Consider the following 22,215-nt stretch of genomic DNA (forward strand, 5'->3'; position numbering starts at 1 on the left):
GGGTTCCACAGGTAAACAGTTGAGGTTGGTCATGTTTACAGGGGATGCTGGGGCGGAGTGGTGCTTGAAGAGCTCTAAGGGGCTCTGGATGTGCTAGCAAACAGATCAGAGGCTCCTGGGAGGGTGTCTGAAACCTGCCGAGGGCACATGGGGACACCAGGCTGGTGTCCCTCTCCGGAGCCATGTGGCGCCGTGGGCATCTCCTCTGGGCTTGCCCACTGGAAAATAGGTCAGTGGCATCATGTTAAGTCGACAGTGTGGTTTGGTCCAGATCCCCACCCGCCCACCTCCTAATTGGGACCCCTCCCTGGAAAGCCGGCCTTGCCCAGCAGTCATGATTTTGCCTTTGGCCCTGCCAGCCTGAGGGGGAGCACTTCGTCTCCGACCCACCGGGCGCTGTGACCATGGCAGCCCGCAGTGGGGAGGTGGCGCGGGCCCAGGGCCTGCAGGAGCCCGAGGGAGAGGCGAGGGAAGAGGTACTGTCTCCACGCTGTGGTGGGAGCGGGTCTGGATGGCAAACACGGGCTTCAGAAAACCCTGATGCCGGAGTCTGGGCTGTTTCACTTGGTTTAAAAACACACTCTGTTTTTTTTTTTCTTTATAAAAAAACCTAACAAAGAAAACCATTTGGCTGGGGCTCAGGGCGTGGGAGCCCAATGTGCTTGGGGAGGGCAGCCAGTGGGTTCTGAGCACTTTTTTGGTTTTCCCAGCTTGGTTTGGTTCAGTTCCCTAAATTTCACTTCCTTTCAGGTTTTCCACTTTCCCATCTAGAAACCCATGAAAGTGAGACTAATCTCCTTCCCTGAGGTCCTGGGAGAAATGATGGAAATATTTAAAATCCGTGCAGGGGGTCAAACTGGGCAGGAGAGCCAAGCCCCCAGCAAGCTAGTTCCACACGGCTGTGCCCCCTTCCGGCCAAGCCGGGTGCCGCTCAGCCGGAGCTGTCGCCCAGCCCAGGGGACCCCACACTGAGCCTCAGCATGGGCTGCTGGGGCGGCTGAGGGGCTAGGGGTGAAGCCAAGCGACCCGGATGCGACTGTGCTCATTGAGGGCCATTTGGCAGGGAGGTTGTGACTCAGCAATTTCTCCTGGGGGCTCCTTGCCAGTGACAATCAGGTGTGCAGGCATCCGTGTTCAAGGAGACCGAGCGCCGAAGGGACTCATTACTGCTCCCTCAGTAGGCCCGGCAGCCCGAAGACCCATGTCCTGGGAGACGCCTGATGTGGGAAAGGGCGTGCTTATGATGGCAAATGGGAAAGTAACAGGGTACAAACTGCTGTATCAGTCAGAACATTATCAACCTGGGAATGTTCAGGTGCAGATACATCTAAGGAGGAACATGGAAGGACTCTCCAAAATGGGAATGATGCTGAATTCTGAATATGGGAAAAGAGACCATGGAAAACCTTTTCTTTGCCTATATCCCAAACGTTTCCTGATGAAATGTATGAGGTTTCAGTCATAAGAAAGAAACCCAGGTTTGTCTGTGTGTTAGCCACATGGGAAAACATTATTAAGCAGACGTTGTCCTTCACCCTGTCCCTCCAGTAACAGATGCCATTAGTCTTAGCTCTGGATTGAGAACCCATTTTCTCCAAAGAAGTCCAGATGCCTGCTGGGTTGTTCTCCTGCCCTGCTGCTTTTTTTTTTGCACTAAATTGGGTTGAGAAAGATCCAGGGCTTAGCCAGGGCTTGGGAATGGGTGACTTGGTGGCCACTGGGCTTAAATAGCCACCTGTGTGTGGTCTTGCCTGGAGGTGGGGTGCCTGCTAACCCCCCGGGCCCCTGCCAGTCCTCAGGCTCGATGCAGGGACCCCTGCCAACCTGGCATCCAGGTGGTGGCTTAGAAGTGGGAAACCTGCACACACCAGAAAAGGCATGTGTGTTAGGGGTGCCAGCCGGTGGGACAACCCTCCGTCAGAACTCACTGGCCCCAACTCAGGTTCTCCTAAGCCCAGGGGTCAGGGAATGGGCATCAGAGGTGGCCCTGGAGATGTTTTTCCCTTTCTGCAGGGCTGGGGGTAGCCTGTTAGTGACTTCCTCCCTAGAAAGCAATGGCTGGAGTTGAGGACATGGCCCCAGGAGGTGTGTTTTCAGAACCAGAGTGTAGCAGGTGCGTGTGGGAGGGATGGGCAAGCTCCTTGCATGGGTCACCCATGTGCAATGGTCTTGCCAGATCCTTTGGCCATTCGGCTGGGACACAGGTTCCTGTTGGTTATGCAAAGTTTGGATGCTTCCAGAGACTTCTTAGAACAAACCTTGGGAGAGGAGGCTGTGGAGAGAGGGAGGGGGTACTCACAGGTGGCCCCATGGGCCCTGGCAGTCCCGGATGCCCCAGGGGTCCACTTGGTCCAGGGGGGCCTGGAGGCCCTGGTGGGCCTTGGATACCGGCCTGGCCCTGTTCACCCTGAGATTCATGGAAACGAGTGTTAGAGAGAGACCCCAGGCTGTAGAGCGGTTCCCGCCCCAGTGCCATGCACCCGGTGAAGGCCTGTGCGGGCTCTGGTGGGGAGGCGGAGGTGGTGTGATGGGGAGGCTGCTGTGGTGGTGGCGTGATGGCGAGGCTGCTGCAGAGGTGGCTACATGCAGGGACTGTGGCAGCAAGGAGGCGGCCAAGACATTGGGCCCCCAAGAGGAGGGGCTTCCAGAGAGGACTTGCTGTTCCCAGTGTGACAGCCCTGCTGCGGTGGCAGAGGCAGAGGGGTGAGCGAGGTGACCCCCGGTGGAAGGTCTGCTCCCAGCCTGGCCAGGGCGCCAGAGTCCCCTAGGGCCTAGGCAGCCTGGGACCGGGGCCTGCCTCCGCTCCCGCCGTGTGTCAAGCTACGTCCTTTCTCTGCATCCTGGCCTCTCAGCCGCCGAATGAGAACAGCGGTCCCTCCTTTCCTAAGGCAGCTCTTTGCCATTTTGGATGATCTGGCCCAGAGCATCAAATCCGATCCTTAGGTCAGAGGTCATAGACTTTTGTTGGGCTCACTCATCAATTGGGCAAGAGATTTTAAGTAAAAAAATTGGATTGATGGGTTCTGATGAAAAACTGGGAGCCCTGGCAGCTAGGCCCACATTCCTGGGGGCAATCATGGCCTGGGTCGAGGAACGGCGCCCCCTTCAGGTGGGGCATGAGTTCTCCAGTTGCATGAGGATGGATGAGGGCCTGGGAGGCAGGGGCAGCTTCATGTTCCCTCAGGAGGAGAGAGAGCCTGGGGCTGGGGACCGGTCAGAGTTATCCTAAGCCAGCGCTCCAGGGATGCTCTTGGCTCAGGTCTTGTGACAAGGGGCCCACCCTGCAGCCAGACTAACACAGAACAGCCCGGCAGGTGTGGGAGCTCCAGGCTGGGCTGCAGGGGACGCAGGCAGCCCGAGTTCCAGGCCCGCCCACCCTGCTCAGGGGGATCTCAGCAAGCCTGTCTGACTCCTGCTTCCCCGTATAAAAGGGGAGCTGGTGATGCTTCCTGCAGTCTCTACAGCGGGAAATGATGATTGTAAACAGGAGTGCACAAACGCAGGAGGAGAACTGTCAGATTTTAGCACAGCGGTTCTCAACCTGTGGGTCGCGACCCCTTTGGCGGTCAAACAACCCTTGCACAGGGGTCGCCTAAGACCATCCTGCATGTCAGATATTTACATTACGATTCATAACAGTAGCAACATGACAGTTATGAAGTAGCAACGAAAATAATTTTATGGTTGGGTCACAGCATGAGGAACGGTATTTAAAGGGCCAGAAGGTTGAGAACCACTGTTTTAGCAGCACCTGCTTGAGCCATCTCTTGGCTGGGACACCCTGGGGCAGATGGCACCCGGCAGAGCTACTCTGGGCCCCGGGCTTCATCCTGCCACACCCCGGGAAGCTGCGTGAGGGCACGGAGTGCTCCCGGTGGAGGAGGCAGGTGCAGGAAAGGGTCACAGGTCCCACTTTAAGGAAACAGGCTCAGGGCGGTTGAGTTCCCTGATCAAGGTCACATGAGAATTCAGGGGGAAGGCAGGACCCCAACTCGGAACTCCAGACTATTCCTATTCATTCCAAATAAGCCCACAGCAAACACTGCTCACCGCCCAACTTTTTACATGTTGGAAGTGACGTCCAACACCATCTGCTAAGCACATCGTCTCTCTTATAAAGTGTCCTGTTTCAACTAATATTAGACCCAGTATTTAAGTATCATACAGAGCCTGTCAAATCAATATTGGTTTATTGATAGGAAGGGGACAAACCTTTTTATGTCCCACCATGGCTGACAGGCCGAAGCTGCAGCAGGCAGAACAGGGGCCGCTACCCGTCTCTCTCTGCTCTGGAAACCGGGCCACGCCGCACAGAGAGTTCTGGCGCACCCACCCCTTGCTCTGGAAAAGGGAGGCAGTACCATGCCTGGGCCCCTCCCGATTTCTTCATCTGAAAGGTGGGGATGATGACGGTTGGACCGCCACGGGCGGCGGCCGGTGTGGGATTACATGAGATGATCCACGTAGAATTCTTACGACAGTGCCTGGAACCAGCGAGGGCTCCTCAAGTGGCAGCTAAGGCAGCTGAGGCAGCTGAGGCCCGGAGGAGGCCGCCTGGGTTGAGGTGAATGGCCGCTCTGAGAGCAAGGGCTCAGCTCTCCTGGGGTGGGGTCTGGCACGGGTGGGGGTGGGTGACAGTGGGGCGGGCCGGGTGCTTCTCTGAGCTGCCAGCGGGCCCCCCGAAGAGCCATGCTTGGGGTAAGCACTCGGAGCACATGGAGGCTCTCGAGGGTTTGGCTGGTGTAAGGGGATACACAGGCTCGGGTGACACACCCATCACGTGTCCCTCTGTATTTTTAGTTGTTAATTGGAGCGATTTTTTTCAGCCTTGTTCTACCAGGTGCCTGACATGCAGGCCTCTGGACTCCTGATTCAGGGCAGATGGTGGCGCCAGGCCATGCTGTCAGGCTCACAGAGAGCATCTCTGAGCCCTGTCCCTCCCAGCATCCCTGTGGCCTTGGGGGTACCCCCTGCGCAGTGTAAGGAAGGCTAGGGGTGTGGGTGGCAGCCGCGGGCTGCCTGGCCTGGAATCGAGCTGCAGTGCCTTAGCCTGAACCCTGGGTCTGAGGTCTCTTGTTCTGTGTGACCTGGTCCTACCCAGCCTCATTGGGCTGGTAAGGCAGGAAGAAGGAATCCGTTGCCCACAGTGATTACACCTGTTGATTGTGGGCTACATTCCCTCTGCAAACTCCTCCCTCCTCAAACTCAGGTTACAAGTGATCAGATGCTAAGCAATCTGCATTTCTAAATATAAAGGGTGTAGGGCCAACGGAAAGAGCCCTGGGTGGGTAGGTGGGGGGCGGGGGGGGGGGGGGGTCTGAAGATCTGCTGCCAATTCCCATCCTGCCTCTTGCTGTTTGGGGCACAAATTCCCTTCTCTCTGAGCCCCACTGTAATCTAGCAATGAAACTGTGCTAGGAACTAGTCTAAGTACTTTGCATGCCCAGCGACCCGAGGCAGTGGGAACTGTTATTAGCTTCATTTTACAAATGAGAAAGCCGAGGCGCAGAAAGGCTAAGTAACTTGCCCCCAATCACACAGCTGGGAAGAGACAGAGAGCCTGGGTGCCCTGCCATGCACTGTGTGGCGTTGGCCAACTCACTTAACGCCTCTGAGCCCTGACTTCCTCATCTGAGAAATAAGGATGACCACGCCCGGGTCAGGAAACTGTTGAGCGGCTGACGTGGAGTCAGGCCTGCGGCATGTGGGACGGGGTGGCTGGCAGCACTGACGGCTGTGGTGGCGGCTCCTGTGGGTAGTGATGGGCAGTAGGAGCTGGGGGTCTGCTGGGCCGGGTGGTGTGTGTCTCTGGGCCTATGGCATTGACCGGTCCATTCTTGTCTGGTTTAATTTAACCAAAAGACGGTGAGGTTCTGTGTTCGTCTGCACCCCCGCTGGCCTCTCAGGCCCAGAGACTTGCGGAGCCCGGGAGGCCCCAGGAGGACTGGGCAAAGGGAAGGGGTCTACCTGGAAGGTGCGCCTTTTAATGACTGGGGGCGGAGCCAGTCGCACTGAATTGAGGAGAGGCAGCAGCTGAGGAGAGAGATGAGTTGGAAGGCCAGAGGGCAAAGGCCAAAGGTCGCAGGTGTTCAGGAGGATGCCAAAAGTCACCAGGAAGGCAGGGCGGCCAAGAGGGAACGGAGGAGAGATAGAGAGAAGAGAGATTAGCGAGTGTGAGGCACAGGGAGGGGAGGCACGGACCCAGCACTCCCGAGGCTTAGGGGGCGCAGTGCTGAGCTTGCCCTTGGAGGGTACACCGTCCCTTAAAGGAGGAGTGGCCCTTGGGGTGTTGGCCAGCAGCATCCCCCAACAGGGAGAGCGGTCCTCCTTGCCTGGGCCGGCCCTCGGTGGCCACGCTGGGCCGAAAAAGCCGCCTGACACACAACCCAACATTGCACTGCTGGCATTCCTGGTGGTGGACAAGGGCTGCTGGGCTGAGGGCGGGAGACTCAGAGGCTCTGGTGACGTAGGAGCCACAGGACCAGCTAAATTGGTACTTGCAGCTAGGCTGGTGTGGCTGCCTCTGGGTGCTCTTTTTGGTTGAAAGAGAAAGGCCGATGTCAGCGAATCTGGGGAGGTGGTCGAGGGCAGTGCCAAGCCCGGTTCCCGGGGGCTGAACCGACCAAGGGTGTGGCCAGTGCGGGCACAAGATAAGTGCTACCCAGGTCTCACCCTGGGGCTGGCCGGCTCGGAAAATAGAGGCTGGGCAAGGATGTCCAACCACTTGTTTGGGAGAGGCAGCTTGCCACCACAGTGTTGCATGTGACTTTCATTTCTGGACAATCTTGCTGCTTTCAATCTCTCTACTCAAGCAGCTGAGCACCCAGCGGCTCTAGGAAGTGGCTAGGCCCAAGTGAAAACAAAGATGGCATCTAACCAACCTTTTGTTTGGAAAGCATTTTAAGTCACACGAGGCCCCTGGGATGAGTGTTAAGAACCAGAGGCCACCTGGGCTGAGAATGTGCCCAGCTGGGGGCATGGGTGCCTAATCATGGCCTCTTTAGGTCATGGCTGCCTTCCTGGGGCAGTTGCTGCACCCAGAGCCCTGCCCCCTCCCACCAGGGGCCTGAGGACATGCAATGTTGGCCTCTGAGTCCAGGAGCCTCTCAGCAGAGCGGGGCCAGAGGCCGCCCGGAAGAGAACCTACAAACCTTCAGGGTAATTATCTGGTTGGAGTGCAGAGCTGCTAGAGAGCCGCTTAGGTACTCCTGGGAGGGAAGGGCAATGGAGGCGGTGAGACAGGGCTGGAGGCAGAGTGAGTGCTGGGGCCGCAGACACCGCTCCCCCGCTCCCCCGCTCCCCCACTCCCCGTCCCAGGAGACTCCATCCCGACCTTCTGCCCCTGCTCCCCTCCCTGCAGGTGCTGCAGGCTGCAACAGAGGCAGCGACCAGCCTGGATCCCTTGGCATCTTGTGGATGTGGAGGCCTGCCTCCCACCATGCCCGCAACCCCCCAATCAACCACTTGCCCTAGAAGCCCCCTGCTTTCCTACCCACTTCCAAATAAGCAGCAAGTGCCACTCCCCACTCCGCTCTCACCCCTGCCTGACCTGGACCCCACACTGCCACGGTCGTAATGCTGTGTTTTGCTGCACCTGGTGGCCAAGGTGCCTCTGGAGCCTTCTGTCCCTGCCCTCTCCCTCCTCTTACGCTGGGTTTAGGGGCAGAGAGCCCTCTCCTACCCCCACCCTCGTGCGTTCGCCCAGGTCTGACAAGACACTCCCAAAGCGCCTGCAGTTGTGTTGTCTTCGGTGCAGGGGGAAGCTGTCTTTCTTTCAGGCAGCATGACAATCCTGTGAGCCCATCGTTCCAAATAAACGCAGCTGACCTTCTATTATTGTATCAGGATCAGGCTGGCCGGAACACCAGGGCCCCTGCGTCCCTGGAGCACATGCCACTGACCGGCTGGCTCTGTCCACGCGGCTGCTGGCTTGCAGCCCCTGCCCAGGCCCAGCCCAACCTTGGCCTCCATGCCAATCCTGCTACTCATGTTCAAGGCTCCCCGTGCCTCTTCCTGGCCCAGGAATCCAGGGGCAAGAGTCTGATGGGCAGGACCCTGCTAGCAAGGCCCTCCTGGTGGCCCTGCGGAGCCTGGTGCACTCGAGTCTGGCTTGTGCTTGTCTCCACTCCCTCATCCCCTGCCCAACAGGTGGGCGACCAGTGAGCCACACCGTGTGTGTGTTTCTGGGTACCATGAGGCTCAGGACAGGGGAATGGCACCTAAAGATGCCTACCCAGGTCTGAGAGTGGCGAGGCTGATCTACAAAACCAGGGGCATTTTCCAGGTCACTGGGCCTCTCACTGGAGGAAGCCATGCACACCTTAGCCCTCCTGCCTCTAGAACGGCTCTGCAGGCGGCTGGTGCACTCTGCAGGCTTTGGGCTGTGCAGCCTGAGGGAGAGCCCGGGAAAAGAAGGAGCTGGTGGGGTGGGGGAGTGGCAGACCACCTCAGCCCCCAAATCCCCACTCTGCTTGTAAAGAGCCCAGCACCGCTTCTTCAAGAGGCAAAGCGGAGACTTCACCCTTGAATTGTACAATCCGCCCCCAGCTAGCTCCTCCCATTGAGTCTGGGTCATCTGAAACAATGACTAATCCAAAAGTCCCTCTGATGCGGCCAGGAAGGCAGCCAGACATACACGCAGTCACACGCACACAGACACACAGACTCGCACAGCCACACGGCCTTTCGGAGGCGGCGATGTGCAGAGGGGAGCAGCTGGCACTCGGAGTCACAGATACACACCTGCTGGGAGACTCGCAGCCCGGACAGCGCGGGGCAGATACACAGACACGCACGGACGGATGGACACGAGCTGGAGACCGCTCTGCACAAACTCACACTGACCACAGGCACACTCCCGGGCCAGGCAAACACACGGCTACCCAGGGCCCCACTCCGGCTGCTGACCGCAGGGAGGTCGTATGCTCCTGTTCCCAAGCTCTGTAGGTTCTGGGGGCCCAGGGAGATGAGGCTGATCAGTTTTAGGGGTTCACTTACCCGGTGCGGGTACTCTCCACACTGACCCTGAGGGGAGGGGAAGGAGTGGAGGGTGTTAGGCACTGGCTGGTGGCTGTCCGTCAGGGGCACCTCAGGGCTTGTACATACCACGCACACTCATCACCCACCAGACCCCCTCTAGTCCTGGACTGAGCTCTCTGAGGTGGGAGAACTAACCCCCCTCCCCTCCTCATCCCACCCCGACTGGCAGCATGGAAGAAACCCCGGGGCCTGCCTGGATGTGGCCCCATGGAGCCTGGAGCAGGACTCCACTGCTACAGGGGTATACCACCTGCCCTGACACCTCGGAGATGCCTTCTCTGAGCTGGGGGGTGCCAGGTCCCTGTGCCATCCGCCTGGGCAAGCCCCACAGAATCTCCATCAGAAATTTGGAGAGTAAATGTAGGGGGCCAGGCAGGGGCCAGGCTACTGGTTTACATACTGACACCTCAAAATCCCAGCAGCTCCTGGAAGTGGGCCAGGAGACATGTGGGGGTGGCAGGTGGGAGGGGCTGAGAGAGGCTGAGGAGCGCCAGGCTTCAGGGCCAACGCCGACCTCCCTTCCCCGACCCCAAGAACAGAGCAGGAGCCAGAACAGCTTCCCTTTCCTCTCTTCTATACCAGGCACCACGGGCCCCCCCTCTTTCTGATAAGAACTAAAGTTTAAAAATAACCACTCTGGACCCCTTCCTACCTGCTTTTTTTTAAAATTATTTTTTTATGTGCCCCACCTAAGATGAAAATTCTAGAAAACCTCCAGCGGGCTTACCTTTTCTCCTTTTTCTCCTGGGGGCCCCTATGAAGAGATGGAGAGGAGAGCGTTAGAAACTAAAGCTGAAAACACAGCAGCCCAGAGCCTCTCTGCGGGGGGACATTGGGGTGAGGTACCAACCGGCTGTCCTCGGGGACCCGCCAGGCCCTGTGGGGAGGAAACACACAGGTCAGTGGGCGCACAGGAGGCAGGCAGGCCGGAGGCGGCGGCCCAGGCAGGGGTTGTGCTAGAAGCCGGGCTTCCCGGCGCTTCTCAGAATGCCCGGGTCGCCAGGGCTGCCCCCCCACCCCCACACCCACGCCTGGTCTTCCCGTGCCGAGATGCTCTCGGGGTGTGGCCTGTACCCCACATCTCAGCATCTTCATCTGCCCGTGGGCACGGCTAGCTGTGCCCCGTCCCCACCTGCATGGCCGAGAACAGATGCCGTCCTCATTCATGCCTCCCACCGTCATCTCTGGGCCCCTGGCTAGCAAGGAGGCTGCGTTTGCATGTGACGCCTGCCTCACTCACGCCCATCTATCTCATGGCTTTGGAGGAATCTCTGGCCAAAGAGAGGAAGCAGGAAGTTGACGACTTAAGCCAGGTCCTGGGCCCCTTGGAGGAACATAAGGGACCTTGGGGTTTCCTTCCAGGATATCTTGTCAAAGCCACAGGGCTGAGAAAGGCGCCTGGGCTCAGGGTGGACCCACGTTCTCTGAGATGCAGCATCTAGCTGGCTCGTTCAGGAGCCTGAGCGGAGCCCGTGTGGAGGCCTCACGCCTGGCATGGAGGGAGTGGGGGGGACAAACACTTCCGGCGTTGAGGACCCACCCTGAGGCTGGCTTTCAGTACATGCTGAGCTCATCTTCCCCCCCCCCCCCCCCCCAGCCCTCCAGCCCATGAGAAAGGTGCTCACGTCAGCTCCATCTCCCAGACCAGGCGAGGGAGACAAGGGGTGGCATTGGGACGTGAGTCCAAGTCTGTCTGACCATCCGGGTCCAGCTGTTTCCACTCTGCCACGCTCTCTGAACTGGGCTGGACCTCGGGAGGCAGGGCCTGGGCTTTTAGACGTGGCTGAGCCCAGGCAGTGCCCCGGCTACTGGGGCCTGGGGTCCCTTCCGGCCACCATCTCAGGGCCTGTGGAACCCACCCGCTGGGCCCATCTCTTTGGGGCTTGACGAGCTCATGATTCCCAGGACAGTCCTTCTGGGTGGGAGATGAGCCTTCTCTTGCCCCTGGCTGGCCAACGGGACCAACCAGCGGACTGGGAAAGTCTCAGGTTCATAAGGGGAGACAAGTGGCCTTTGGGGCAATCCATGTGGCACCCCAGCCCATATGGCTGACCAAGTGTTTAGTATCAAGAGTCACAGAATATGAAGCATCTGGCAGGAACCAGACTGCAAGTGACCAGGCCAGAGAGAGGAGCTAGATGGGAGAGGGAGGACCAGGGGCCAAGAAACAAACAAAGGTTCGGGATTACACAGGCTCGCAGGAGTGAGTCCAGACACCCCACATGGTGGCCCATGGGGCAGAGGTATTTGGTTGATCCTACACAGTTTTATTTCACTTAATTGCCAACATTTAAGAGCAAGGAGAGCACACAAAAAACCTGGATTTCAAGTTTCTTTTAAAAATTTCAAGGTCCAATAACACATGACACCCGTTAGCTCCAGCTGAAAGCAGCTGCCCCTTGAAGGCAGGTCACGGGTGACGTGCTGGCTAAGGCACTTGTGGTGTCTCCTGTGTGCCAGGCACTGTTCTCAGCACTTGGTGGGAATTAACTCTTCCCACCCTTAGACAGCCCTGTGAGTTCAAGAGTCCCGACTTTCCTTTAGGGCACCAGTGGGACCCCGATCCTGTCTTGGGGCTACTATGAGGTGGGTGGGGCAGAGGTGACTGCCTTTTAACAGGTGAGGACATGGGTTAAGCACGTGAGGGTGAGCCTCACCCGCTGTGTTGGGCGCCCAGCAGAGGGAGAACCAGCTGGGGAGGAAGGCGAGTAGGAGACGGACAGATGATAAGCAGACCAAGATAATTACACCAGACAGAGCGTTGAATTAATAGCTCGGCGTCCCCGTGCCAAGTCCAACAGGAGTCTGATAGCTCTGTGGCCTGTCGGATTTTGATGGATGACTATGAGGCAGATAAGGCATCTATCACACCCGTGTGGGCTCAAGAGAGATGTGTGGCCCCACCCTTCCCTGAATTAGCTCTGACCTCTGAACAGACAGGTTAACTGGGGTGGGGCAGAGCGACGGCAGGGAGAGGAGCCCCATAGAAGGGTCCTTTCCTTCGAGACAAAGGGTCCTGGCAGCAGAAAGGAGGCGTGGTGAGGGGGTAGGATCTCCCCACGTGGGTCTTCGTCCAGCTCTGTTACTGAGAAGTTGTATAGCCTTGGGCAAAAGACTCAAGCACTCTGTGCCTCGAGCTCCCCTTCTGTCGAGTGGGAATAGTAAGTCATTATGAAGATTACAGAACGGTGCTAGTTCATGACCATCATGACTACTTCCTGATGCCAAGACTATTATGGTAGCACCAGGCCACCAGGAAGGAATGACCCAAACACCTGGCATCCAAACCCCTTAAGCCTCGACCGCAATGGTAACATGGAAGTTTATTCCTGCCTCGGTCCCCATTACTTCAGACATGTGCACAACATTCTTAGGAACAGGGTGGGGTCAACAAGAAACGCATTTGCAGTGGAGATGGCTGGGACAGAGAGGAAAGCTGGCTGGGGGACCTGGGTTCCAACGCCAGTTCTTCCATCCACTACCTCCAGTATTGCACTGCCCTTCTTCCGAATATTTTAAGGACTTTCCTGCCTCAGGACCTTTGCACAAGCTGTTCTTCCATGTGCTTCCCATTCCCTTTTCTCTTAGTTAGATCCTCAGGAACACCTCTCTGGCCCTCAGCCTGGGTGAGGTGCTGTAGTACTGAGGTTGCTCAGGGTAACAGGAACTGCCTTTTCATGGCACTAGTTACCAAGGCAATTTGTTAATTAAGTCAGGGATTATTTAAATGTGTGCCTCCCAATTACACTGGGAGTTAAAGGATGGCAAGGACAGTGCCGCCCATATTCCTGTCTGTATCCCTAGCACCTGGCACAGGGTCATGCTGAGGATTAAGTGAGATAATGTATGTACAGTTCTTAGCTTCATGCCACCATGAAGAAAACCTGCAATAAATGTTATCTGAGTCTAAGTCAAGTGGACAGCCTGAGGTTCGAGGGAGCTGAGTTGCAAGGGTCCCATGGCAAGTTAGGGAGAGCTGGGGCTGCACCCCAGGCCTCCCAGCTGACATCCCACCCTCTTTGTTTCCATCTACGAGGTGATCTGCCTCCCTCAGTGGGCAGGGTTCTGGCCTCCCAGACCCTGGCAGTGCCCCAGGTGTGGACGGAGAGTGTCCTCACCTAGCACTTGGAGCAAGGTACCAGCCTGAGCCCGCTGGGCAGGGAGACAGGAGCCTGCCCTGTTGCCCTCACACCTGGCACAGCCCCAGGCCTGGCCGTGGAAGCTGGCTGCTCACAATGCAGATGTGACCAACCCGGGAGGCAGGGCAGATCCCAGCCGGGGCTGGACCCTCTGCTCCTAACGGCCCCTCAGTCCCTCTGAGAACCGGCCCCTCCCCTAGAGCAGACAGCTCCTGCCAGGGGCAGACCTTTTCCTTCTGCAAGAAGCGGCCTGGGGAGAGAGACAATACAGAGAGGAAATTCTGGTTGAAGGCTCTGCAGAGGCAGAAGGGGCTGGAGGAAGGTGGGACCTCCAACGCCTTTTCCGAGGCTGCTTTTGCCCAGAGGGGCAGGACTGCCTAGAGTCTGGAGCAGGCAGAGGAGGCCGGGCATGAGGAAACCAGGCCAAGGATGAGGTGCTGGAGGGCTCCCTAGACCCCCAGCATGAGCGGTGAATGTAAGCTCGACCCCGAGGGAGCGCTACCTCTAACTCCGTGTGACATTGGCCAAGCATGGATTCCCTCTAGGCCTCCCTTTCCCCATTTTTCACCTGGAGAAGCCCCCACCCACTTCTCCTCCCTTCACTGATGTGGGGCTCTAGGGGGCTGCACCGTACACAGCAGGGGGGTGGTGGTGATTATGGTGGCTGCTACTTTGCATCCCTGTTGCCCCGTTGGCCAGGCGGTGCTGGGCTGATGCCCCACCCCTTGAGGGAAGACAGGAAAGCTGGGTCTTACCATCTCTCCTTTGGGTCCGGGGTAGCCCTGAAAGGAGAAGCACATGAGAGTCCGGCACATTGTTTGCAACCCAGAAGCCCCCTGCCCTGCCACACGTGGCTCCTCCCTCCATTGCCAGGTCCCGGGAGGTGAGTGGACATGATGACCACAGCCACCGGGAGCTTGGCTCTGGCCTGCAGAGGGGAGTGACCAGGCGGGCAGCCAGGCCCCTCATCTGAGAGGATGCCAGCTGCCCAGGGAGAGAGAGTGGGAGGCATCTGAGAGCGCTGGAAGGCTGAGCTGTCCCCAGGTCACTCCTTCCTAAGAGTAGGGAGGGGTCTCCTTTCCCCGTGAACATTTGTGTCATTCAAGCCAAAAGACTGAAATGGACAGGAGAGCTCAGGATGGGAAGCAGCCTCCGTACAGACTCGGACGTGTGTGTGTGTGTGTGTGTGTGTGTGTGTGTGTGTGTGTGTCCACCAGATGGGAGCCCCAGGAGGATGGGAGGCACAGGAGGCGCCCTGGCGGTGCTGGGAGCAACAGTGTGAGCGCGTGCCAGGCTCCTTTAGAATTAGTTGTTGGGCCCTCCCAGCGAGCCCCCTTCCAGGAGCACCCAGCACCTCCACATTCTAGGGTGGCTCTCGCTCCAGACGCCAAAGGCCCATCTTGGCAGCTGTGGACTTGTACCTGGTGGAGGCACCCTGGGGTCAGGGGTAACCCAATCTAATGGCCCCTCCTCCCTTCCCACCGGCAACAACTTCCTGCCCCAGGAACGGTCATTCTGTCCAAAGCTTCTTTCCGAGGAATTGGGGTCTTCCCGAAGGACGAAGGGACCCCAGGTTAGTGACCGGGACCAAGTGACGGGGAGGAGCCTGAGGCCCATGAGGGTCTACTCACCGGTTTGCCGTCCAGCCCAATGGGACCCTGAAAGCAGAAAGAGGACAGATGTGAAGGCCCAGCAGCCAGGTCTCCTGCCGAAGAGGCTGCCTAGGCAGTGGGTACGACCCCACCAGCTGAGGTTCGAGTCTCTGCTCGGCCACTGACTGGTGATGTGACCACGGCTAAGCCAGTGTCCCAGCCTAAAAGGGGTCAGACTAATCGGCCTTCTACCGAGGGTCCTGGTGAGGAGTGGGTGAGGTGCTGCCTGGGAGATGCCCTGCACCAGGACCCGCTGGGGCCGTCACCATTGCTAACACAGGCCTCGGCCCCAGCCTGGTGGCCAGTGGGCAGTGTGGTCCTAGGCAGTCAGGCTGGCCGGCATCAGGGCCTGTGGGAGAGAGCTCTCCTCTGCCCTCTCTCTTGGGGTCTGTCTTGGGCTCCCAAGGAGGGGTCCCAGGGCATCCAGACGGCCACCTGACTGCCTCCAGGATGGAGGCTGCCTCCCTGCAGTGCATCATCTGTGCCACACTCCAGGGCCCAGGGTGTGCCAGCCTGTGACTGCTCTTACGGCTCCGTCCTGCATCCCTCCTCTCCATGCCCATTTCCCGGTCCTCACTTGCACTGCGCTCTCTCCTCGGCTGCTCTCGGGAAAGGCCGGAGGAGAGAGTCCTATTGACTGGGGTCGGAAGGGCAGGGCTGGCCCCGCATGAAGGTCACCCAGCCAAGCCCAGGGATCCCGACTTACCGGGAATCCAGGAAACCCTCGGGTGCCCGGCTGGCCCTGAAAGGAATGGAGAGGAGTGAGGATGGTGAGGAGGAGACGAAACTAATCCTCAGCCCCCTGGTTCACCTTTGCTCCCAGAGGGGCTGGGGCGTCCTCCCGCTCCTCTGCGAACATCCACCTTGAGCTGGCTGCGCGGGGGGTCGGGGGGTTGGAGGGGATAAAGGTAGCGGCTCCTCCCAGGGCTGGGGGTGGGGGGGGGAGGAGAGGGCCAGCATCCTTTGGGTCTTCCTGGGAAGTAGCCCCCTGAGCGCCTCGCTACTGTGGACACCCTGAACCTCAGCATATAAACAGGTGATGGAGAGCGAGGACATCGGGGACTTGGCCGGCGCACGCTGAACCCCTGACCTGTGGTTTTCCAGGTCCTTTTATTTACGGTCATGACTCACGGCCACTTATCTACGGATAGCTTGTCTATCAGCGGGTTCGGAAACCTGGCCTCCGAGATGCGTGTGTTCAGGCCGGACTAGGGGTGCTTGCTCACTTCCCTCTTAGCAGGCCTCTTCTAGTTGGGCAATTTTGGATACCCCCATCTTTGCAGGATCAATTCGTGCCCATTCTCCTGGGGGTTCAGAGGAAATAGATCGATACTCAGTTGGAGACTACAAGCAGGTCCACTGGTTTATGGTCAGTCATCAGGACCAGAGATGTGCCCGGTCAGGTGGGAAGCAGCATGAAGCTGTGCAGATCCAGGGCTGGGGGTGGGGGTGGGGGGTGGAAAGAGGGCTGATCGGGAGGTCAAGGGTCACAGAGAGCTAAGACGCACCAGTGCTGTCGCTCTCCTTCTCAAGACCGATAATGGCTCTCGTCTACCCACACGCCATTCATGGCCATCCTCAGCTCATCCGCATCTTCCATCCTAGGTCCTTTCCTCCATCATCTCCCCACCGACAGAGGCAACGGGCTACCCTGCCTCCTCCAGATACACCACCTCTTTCCCGTGTTTAGTTCTCAGCTTAGAGTGCCCCCCCCCCCAGACTGAGATGGCCACAGTCTCTTCCCAAGCTTGGGCTCTTGAATCTGGCTGCCTCCACCAACCATGGTGTGTGACTCTGAGCAAGTGGTTTAACCTCTCTCTGCCTCAGCGACCTCATCTGGAGGTTGGGGATAGCAGTATAACCACAGGGACATTGAAGCACGTTCAGTTATGTTTGCGAAGCCCTTTGAAATGGCAGCTGCCACCATCGGCTGATTGTGGGGTTGAACTGACTCAGAAGCACCTAGGTTGCTTTTGCACCTGATACTTCTTAGGACCCAAGGAGGCGTGTCCTTGCCAAACAGTAGCTTCAGAACCAGACCCTATCCAGCGGAAGATTTCTCCGGACCCGTCTGCTGTGACCCCGAAACATCACAAGCTGCTCCAGTCGTCCTGGAAGCTGTGGACACAAATGCCCAGAAGCCTCTGCTCAGGAGGTATGGCTGGCAGGATGTGGACCCTGGCCCTGCGAGTGCACTAGCCAGGCAGGGCGTATCTGCAGGCTCAGGACGGGCTTCTGGCAGGCATCCCGGAGGGCGAGCGGGAGGAGATGCCGCTCATCTATCAGAAGGGCCCTGGCTTCTCTCCTCTCAGGGATAAGTGATGCTAAGAATAGCAGCAAGCAGAAAACTCAGAACCCGTGCTCTGCGACCTCTGAAACCTCCCACTGTAAACTTTGGGCTTCTCTGAACGCCGAGAGGAGGAAGGAGAGGTCAGGAGGACAGGGTTCCAAGAAGCCTCTTCAAGTCCCACTTGGGCTAATGTTTACATGGTGGGGACGATCACATGGTTTGCTAATGACAGAGCCTGCCTGGTAGCAGGAGGCGTCTCTCCAACCCAAAGCCAAATCCAGGGCTGACCAAGGGCTTTTTAGGGACCTTGGGAAGAATGTTGTCATTGACCAAATGGAAACTGGGACTCTCCTTACAGAAGAGGTTAGTTCTGGGGAAGGCACTTGGGGAGGCTTGGAACTGGATTTTCATTTACAACAAATTCTATACTGAGGTTGGACAGCTCTTCCGATGTTTATTGCTGGCCCTATTTATTTGTGAACAGCCTGTTTGTATTCGTTACCAATATTTTCTACTAGGTCAGCGGTTCTCAACCTGTGGGTCGCGACCCCTAAGACCATCGGAAAACACATATATAATTACATATTGTTTTTGGGATTAATCACTAGGCTTTAATTATGTTCAATTTGTAACAATGAAAATACATCCTGCATATCAGATATTTACATGACGATTCATAACAGTAGCAAAATTACAGTTATGAAGTAGCAACGAAAATAATTTTATGGTTGGGGGTCACCACAACATGAGGAACCGTATTAAAGGGTGGCGGCATTGGGAAGGTTGAGAACCACTGGACTAGGTTGCTTGTCTTTTTTCCCATTGATCTGAGTAAAGCTCTTTGTCAAGCACAGTGACTCTTTGGTAATTACGCTGCAAGCATTCTTCCCATTGGCATTTGCCTTTCTAATGAACTACTTTGTGCCAGATGGAAGTTTTGCATTTATGTTGACAAATTTATCCTCTTGTCAAACAACAGTTTCTTGCGGCTTCTGGGTTTTATGTTGTGTTTTGAAGGTCTTTCCCAAGTTAAACATGAACCCGGCCAGCACGGCTCAGTGGCTAATCGTGGCTCATGAACCAGGAGATCAGGGCTCATGCCCGAGGCAGCCGATCAATGATTCTCCTGTCACTGATGTTTCTATCTCTCTCTCTATCTCTCTGAAATCAATAGAAATATATTTTTAAAAAATGATAAAATGTTTGCTCATGCTTTGTCCTTGAATTCTAGGGTTTTGTGTTTTGCATCTAAGTGTTTTATTCATTTGAAATTTGCTGATATAACAAGTGAGGCAGATACTCAGCTTTTTTTGTTAGTTTTAAATGGCTTTTTTTCTAAGAGGCTTGTCCATTGGCCCAACATCATTTTCTGAACAATCTATGTTTCTCTCTGTTATGAAATCAAGCCTTTATCACAGACCAACCTACCGGTGCATTGGCTTTATTCCTGGCCTCCCCGCTGTTCCATGTGCAGTGATACTTGCTCTGTTTATATGACACACTTTGATATCTAGTGGAGCAACTAGTCCCCTCTGCACTATTACCCTTTCTCTATTCATCAGAATTTTCCTGATAGCCTCACAAGCTTCCTTTTTCCAAATGAATTGAATATTGTTTTGTTGGCCTCTCAACCCCATAAAAATTAACTTGGCCCTAGCTGGTTTGGCTCAGTGGATAGAGCATCTGCCTGTAGACTGAAGGGTCCCGGGTTCAATTCCGGTCAAGGGCACATGCTTGGGTGCTTGGGTTGTGGGCTCAATCCCCAGTGCAGGGAGTGCAGGAGGCAGCTGATCAATGATTCTCTCTCATCATTGTTTCTCTCTCTCTCTCCCTTTCCCTTCCTCTCTGAAATGTGTATACACACACACACACATATAAATTCACTTGAATTCAGGTCATATTAAAGTTATGGATTATAGATTGGTAGATGGATTTATGGTTCAATAGTGTATCCTTCTAAAGAAGAACAATAAGAGGGCAAGCTTTCCATGGCCTCTGAAATCTCTTCCCTTAACTTGAGGTCAGAGAGGAGAGGAGCCATGTGGGTCCTTCCTCCTACCTGCAACCTGTGCAGGCTAACGCCGCATGGACAGGCAGGATGTTCTGGTTGGAAAGAGCTACCAGGACTCTCCCTTCTCTTCGATGTGACTCCTGAAAGAGGCTTGGCTGTGGTTCTACCCAGAGCCTGCCACATTTACGTCCCTCTCTCCAAGTCAGCGCTGCCTTTCAAATAGACTCTGTGCTGGTAACTGGCTGGGGTGGGGAGAGTGGTGAGGAGAGCCCGTCTTATACAGCATTTGCAACTGTCTGTGGTGTAAATGCTCCCACCATGGCTGGTTTCAAGCCCCCAGTGTGATGGCACTGAACTGGGAGGGGTGTGAAGGACTGGCTCTAGTGAGCCAGTGTGAGCCAGCTCAGAACGCCAGCCCTGGGAACTCCAGCTGCAAACGGAGGGCCACTCCCCTGTGGGATGTTTCAAGCAGGGGTCCTCAAACTTTTTAAACAGGGGGCCAGTTTATTGTCCCTCAGACCGTTGGAGGGCCGGACTACAGTTAAAGAAAAAACTAGTTGGCTGCTAAGCAACAGGCAGCGGTGGCAAAAACACCCAGCGGGCTGGATAAATGTTTTCGGAGGGCCGCATGTGGCCCGCGGGCCGTAGTTTGAGGACCCCTGTAATTCAAGGACATCTCCAACTCATTACGCTCAGATTAAACTCACTTCTCCCAGCAAAATCTGCTCTTCTCTCCAGGGAAGGCACCCCATCTACTCTGTTACCAAGTCAGAAATACGATATCACCTCGGCCTCCTCCTCCCTCAATCCCCATTTTTATTTCGTTCCGCCAATTCCACCTCCAAAATATCTCGCCAGCCTCGCATTCCCACCAGCCCCAGGGACTGTGCTCCAGTCCGGGTCTTGACTATTGCAGGTGCCTTCCAGCCAGGCCTCCACCTGCGGCCTCTTCTAAGCGGGGCATCAGGAGATCTTTCTAAACTGCAAATCTGATCTTGTCCCTCCTCAGGTGAACGCAGCCCCAGGGCTCTCGCCTGCCCTCAGGAGAAAGTCCGACTCCTCAGTATGGCCCCCGCCCGGGCCCTTCCTGGTCACAGCCTTGCTCATTGCCAGCCTCACCCTGGCTTTGCTCTGGAAGGAACTTCCTCATTTCTCCAGTCATTTAGAAGGAGCTATCCCGCCTCCGGACTCAGGGCTCCTCCCCAGCCCGGTACCCGAGTCACCTCTGCTCATCCTCGATCACAGGATTTAGTGATTCCTTCCTCCCAGGAGCCTTCCCGGCCTGCCCCCACCCAGATCAGGTGCCTTCTCCGTGTCCCCACAGCTCCCTAACCGCCCGGGCTAAGCAGTGACTGCATTGTAAACACTAGGGCATTGCTGGTCTCCTGTCAAGGGGCCAGCAGCTGCAGCCAGGTTTGCCTTGTGTGCCCTGCCTAGCATGCAGGAGGTGCCCAACACATGTTAGTGGAATAAATACACCATGAAACACGCAACATGTGTATCGGCCTGATGAGGGTGCCTCCTTGTGAACAGCAACCTGCCCCTGGATGGAGCTGCTGAAAATAGAAGTGGGGACAGCCTGTCTGACCTACCCAGGCTCCAGGCAGCCCGCCTGGCTCCACCTCTCAGCTCCCAGCGCTCACCATCGCCCCTCCCTGGCTGCTTAGCTCATCACAACTCCCTCCCTTGGACCTAACCTCACAGTTTCCTCTCTGACCCCTCTCCTTGGACTGTGGGTAAAAGAGAAGACTCCTGCTTTCTATTGACTCGCCCTGTTGAAGGCAGGAGAGTGGCAGGCTGAGCTTCCCCCGTCCATGGAGCTAGCCTCAGGCTCCCAGAAGCTGTCACTGGAGTAGAAGGTGCAGCCCCCCTTGCCCTCTCATTGTAAATAGCAGGTCAGGAAAAGCACATAGAACATGGAGAGGGTGACCTGCTGCTGTGGTGGAAGTCCTGGATGCCAGGGTCCTGGGTTCTAGTCCTGCCCTAGCCTCTCTGTGTGGGACCCTGGCCAAGTCCCTTGCCCTCCCTGGACCCGTTGCCCTTCTCAGAGGGCTGTGCCTTCCACTGCTGAGGTCCTTTCCACCCTGACGGCTGGTGATTTTTATTGATTTTAGAGAGAGAGACAGGGAGAGGGAGAGAAGCATCAATGTGAGAAAGAAACAACAATCGGTTGCCTTCCGTATGTGCCCTGATCTGAGATGGACTCACAACCTGGGTATGTGCCCGACCAGGAACCAAACCCGCGACCCTTTGGTGTACGGATGATGCTCCAACCACTGAGCAACACTGGCCAGGGCAGTTTGGTGATGTGATGGCAGCCCCGTGGCTCAGGCATTCTTTGAGAAAAGCAGCCAGGCCTTCTCTCCAGAGTCACCGCATCTTCCCACATCAGCACCACGTCACCTGCTGGTCCCTACGGGAGCTTATCTACATGGAATCCTCTCTGACCTTCCTCAGCCCCTGCCGCTGGGCGGAGGGAGTAAGACACAGGACCAGGCTAAGCACAAAGGAGCCTCTGAGGGCGGGAGGTGGCTCGGGCCTCCCCGGGACAGCAGTGGGTGTGGGATCAGGGATTCTGTGGGTGGGTATTTGCTCCAGGGGCTCCCAGAATCAGGCTTGTGCCCTGGAAACTGGAGCACCCCCTCCTGGCGGGAGTGGGCACGTCCTCCCCTTTGGCTAGAAACAGCAGGGCCACCTGGCAGCTGCTGCAGTTTTGTAATCTAGAGGCTGTAATTTAGGTATATTTAGTCAGGCCACTCGCTACCATCCACAGCCGCCCTGAGGCCTGGCCTGGCAACCGCGTCACTTGTGGTATCTCCACACCCAGAGGCAAAGCCTCCACCCCAAGCCCTTTTCATTAACTCACCCATCCCGCCCATCCTCCCCCCACCCCCCAAGAAAAGCAAAGACCACTCACAGGAGGGCCTCGGGGCCCGATGATGGACATCCCGGCATCTCCTGGGGCCCCCTATGGAAGAGAGAAAGCAGAGAGGGAGAGGGAGCCGGGCGCAGGGGCAGGAGGGGCGAGGGTGGGAAGGGAAGAGTCAGAGGGAGGGGCTGGCAGGTGGGGAAGGAGGAGCATGC

General features: G+C 56.7%; 1 protein-coding gene across 2 annotated transcripts in view; it reads right to left on the reverse strand.

Moving 5' to 3' along the window:
* COL13A1 (collagen type XIII alpha 1 chain) overlaps positions 1 to 22,215 on the reverse strand; it is a 142,145-nt gene that overhangs the window by 49,077 nt on the left and 70,853 nt on the right. The window contains exons 6-14 of one of the 2 annotated variants that reach the window (XM_081105120.1): positions 22,049 to 22,099; positions 15,537 to 15,572; positions 14,810 to 14,836; positions 13,934 to 13,960; positions 9,890 to 9,916; positions 9,767 to 9,793; positions 8,998 to 9,024; positions 7,152 to 7,208; positions 2,300 to 2,407 (exon numbers count right to left, since the gene is read on the reverse strand). In XM_081105120.1, coding sequence (XP_080961246.1) covers positions 2,300 to 2,407; positions 7,152 to 7,208; positions 8,998 to 9,024; positions 9,767 to 9,793; positions 9,890 to 9,916; positions 13,934 to 13,960; positions 14,810 to 14,836; positions 15,537 to 15,572; positions 22,049 to 22,099 — 387 coding nt within the window. Of the gene's footprint in view, positions 1 to 2,299; positions 2,408 to 5,967; positions 6,034 to 7,151; positions 7,209 to 8,997; positions 9,025 to 9,766; positions 9,794 to 9,889; positions 9,917 to 13,933; positions 13,961 to 14,809; positions 14,837 to 15,536; positions 15,573 to 22,048; positions 22,100 to 22,215 lie in introns of both variants that reach the window. The other variant, XM_081105119.1, reaches the window with a different exon arrangement.

This window comes from Myotis nattereri (assembly GCF_964212035.1).
Source record: "Myotis nattereri genome assembly, chromosome: 13".
Classification (NCBI taxonomy): domain Eukaryota; kingdom Metazoa; phylum Chordata; class Mammalia; order Chiroptera; family Vespertilionidae; genus Myotis; species Myotis nattereri.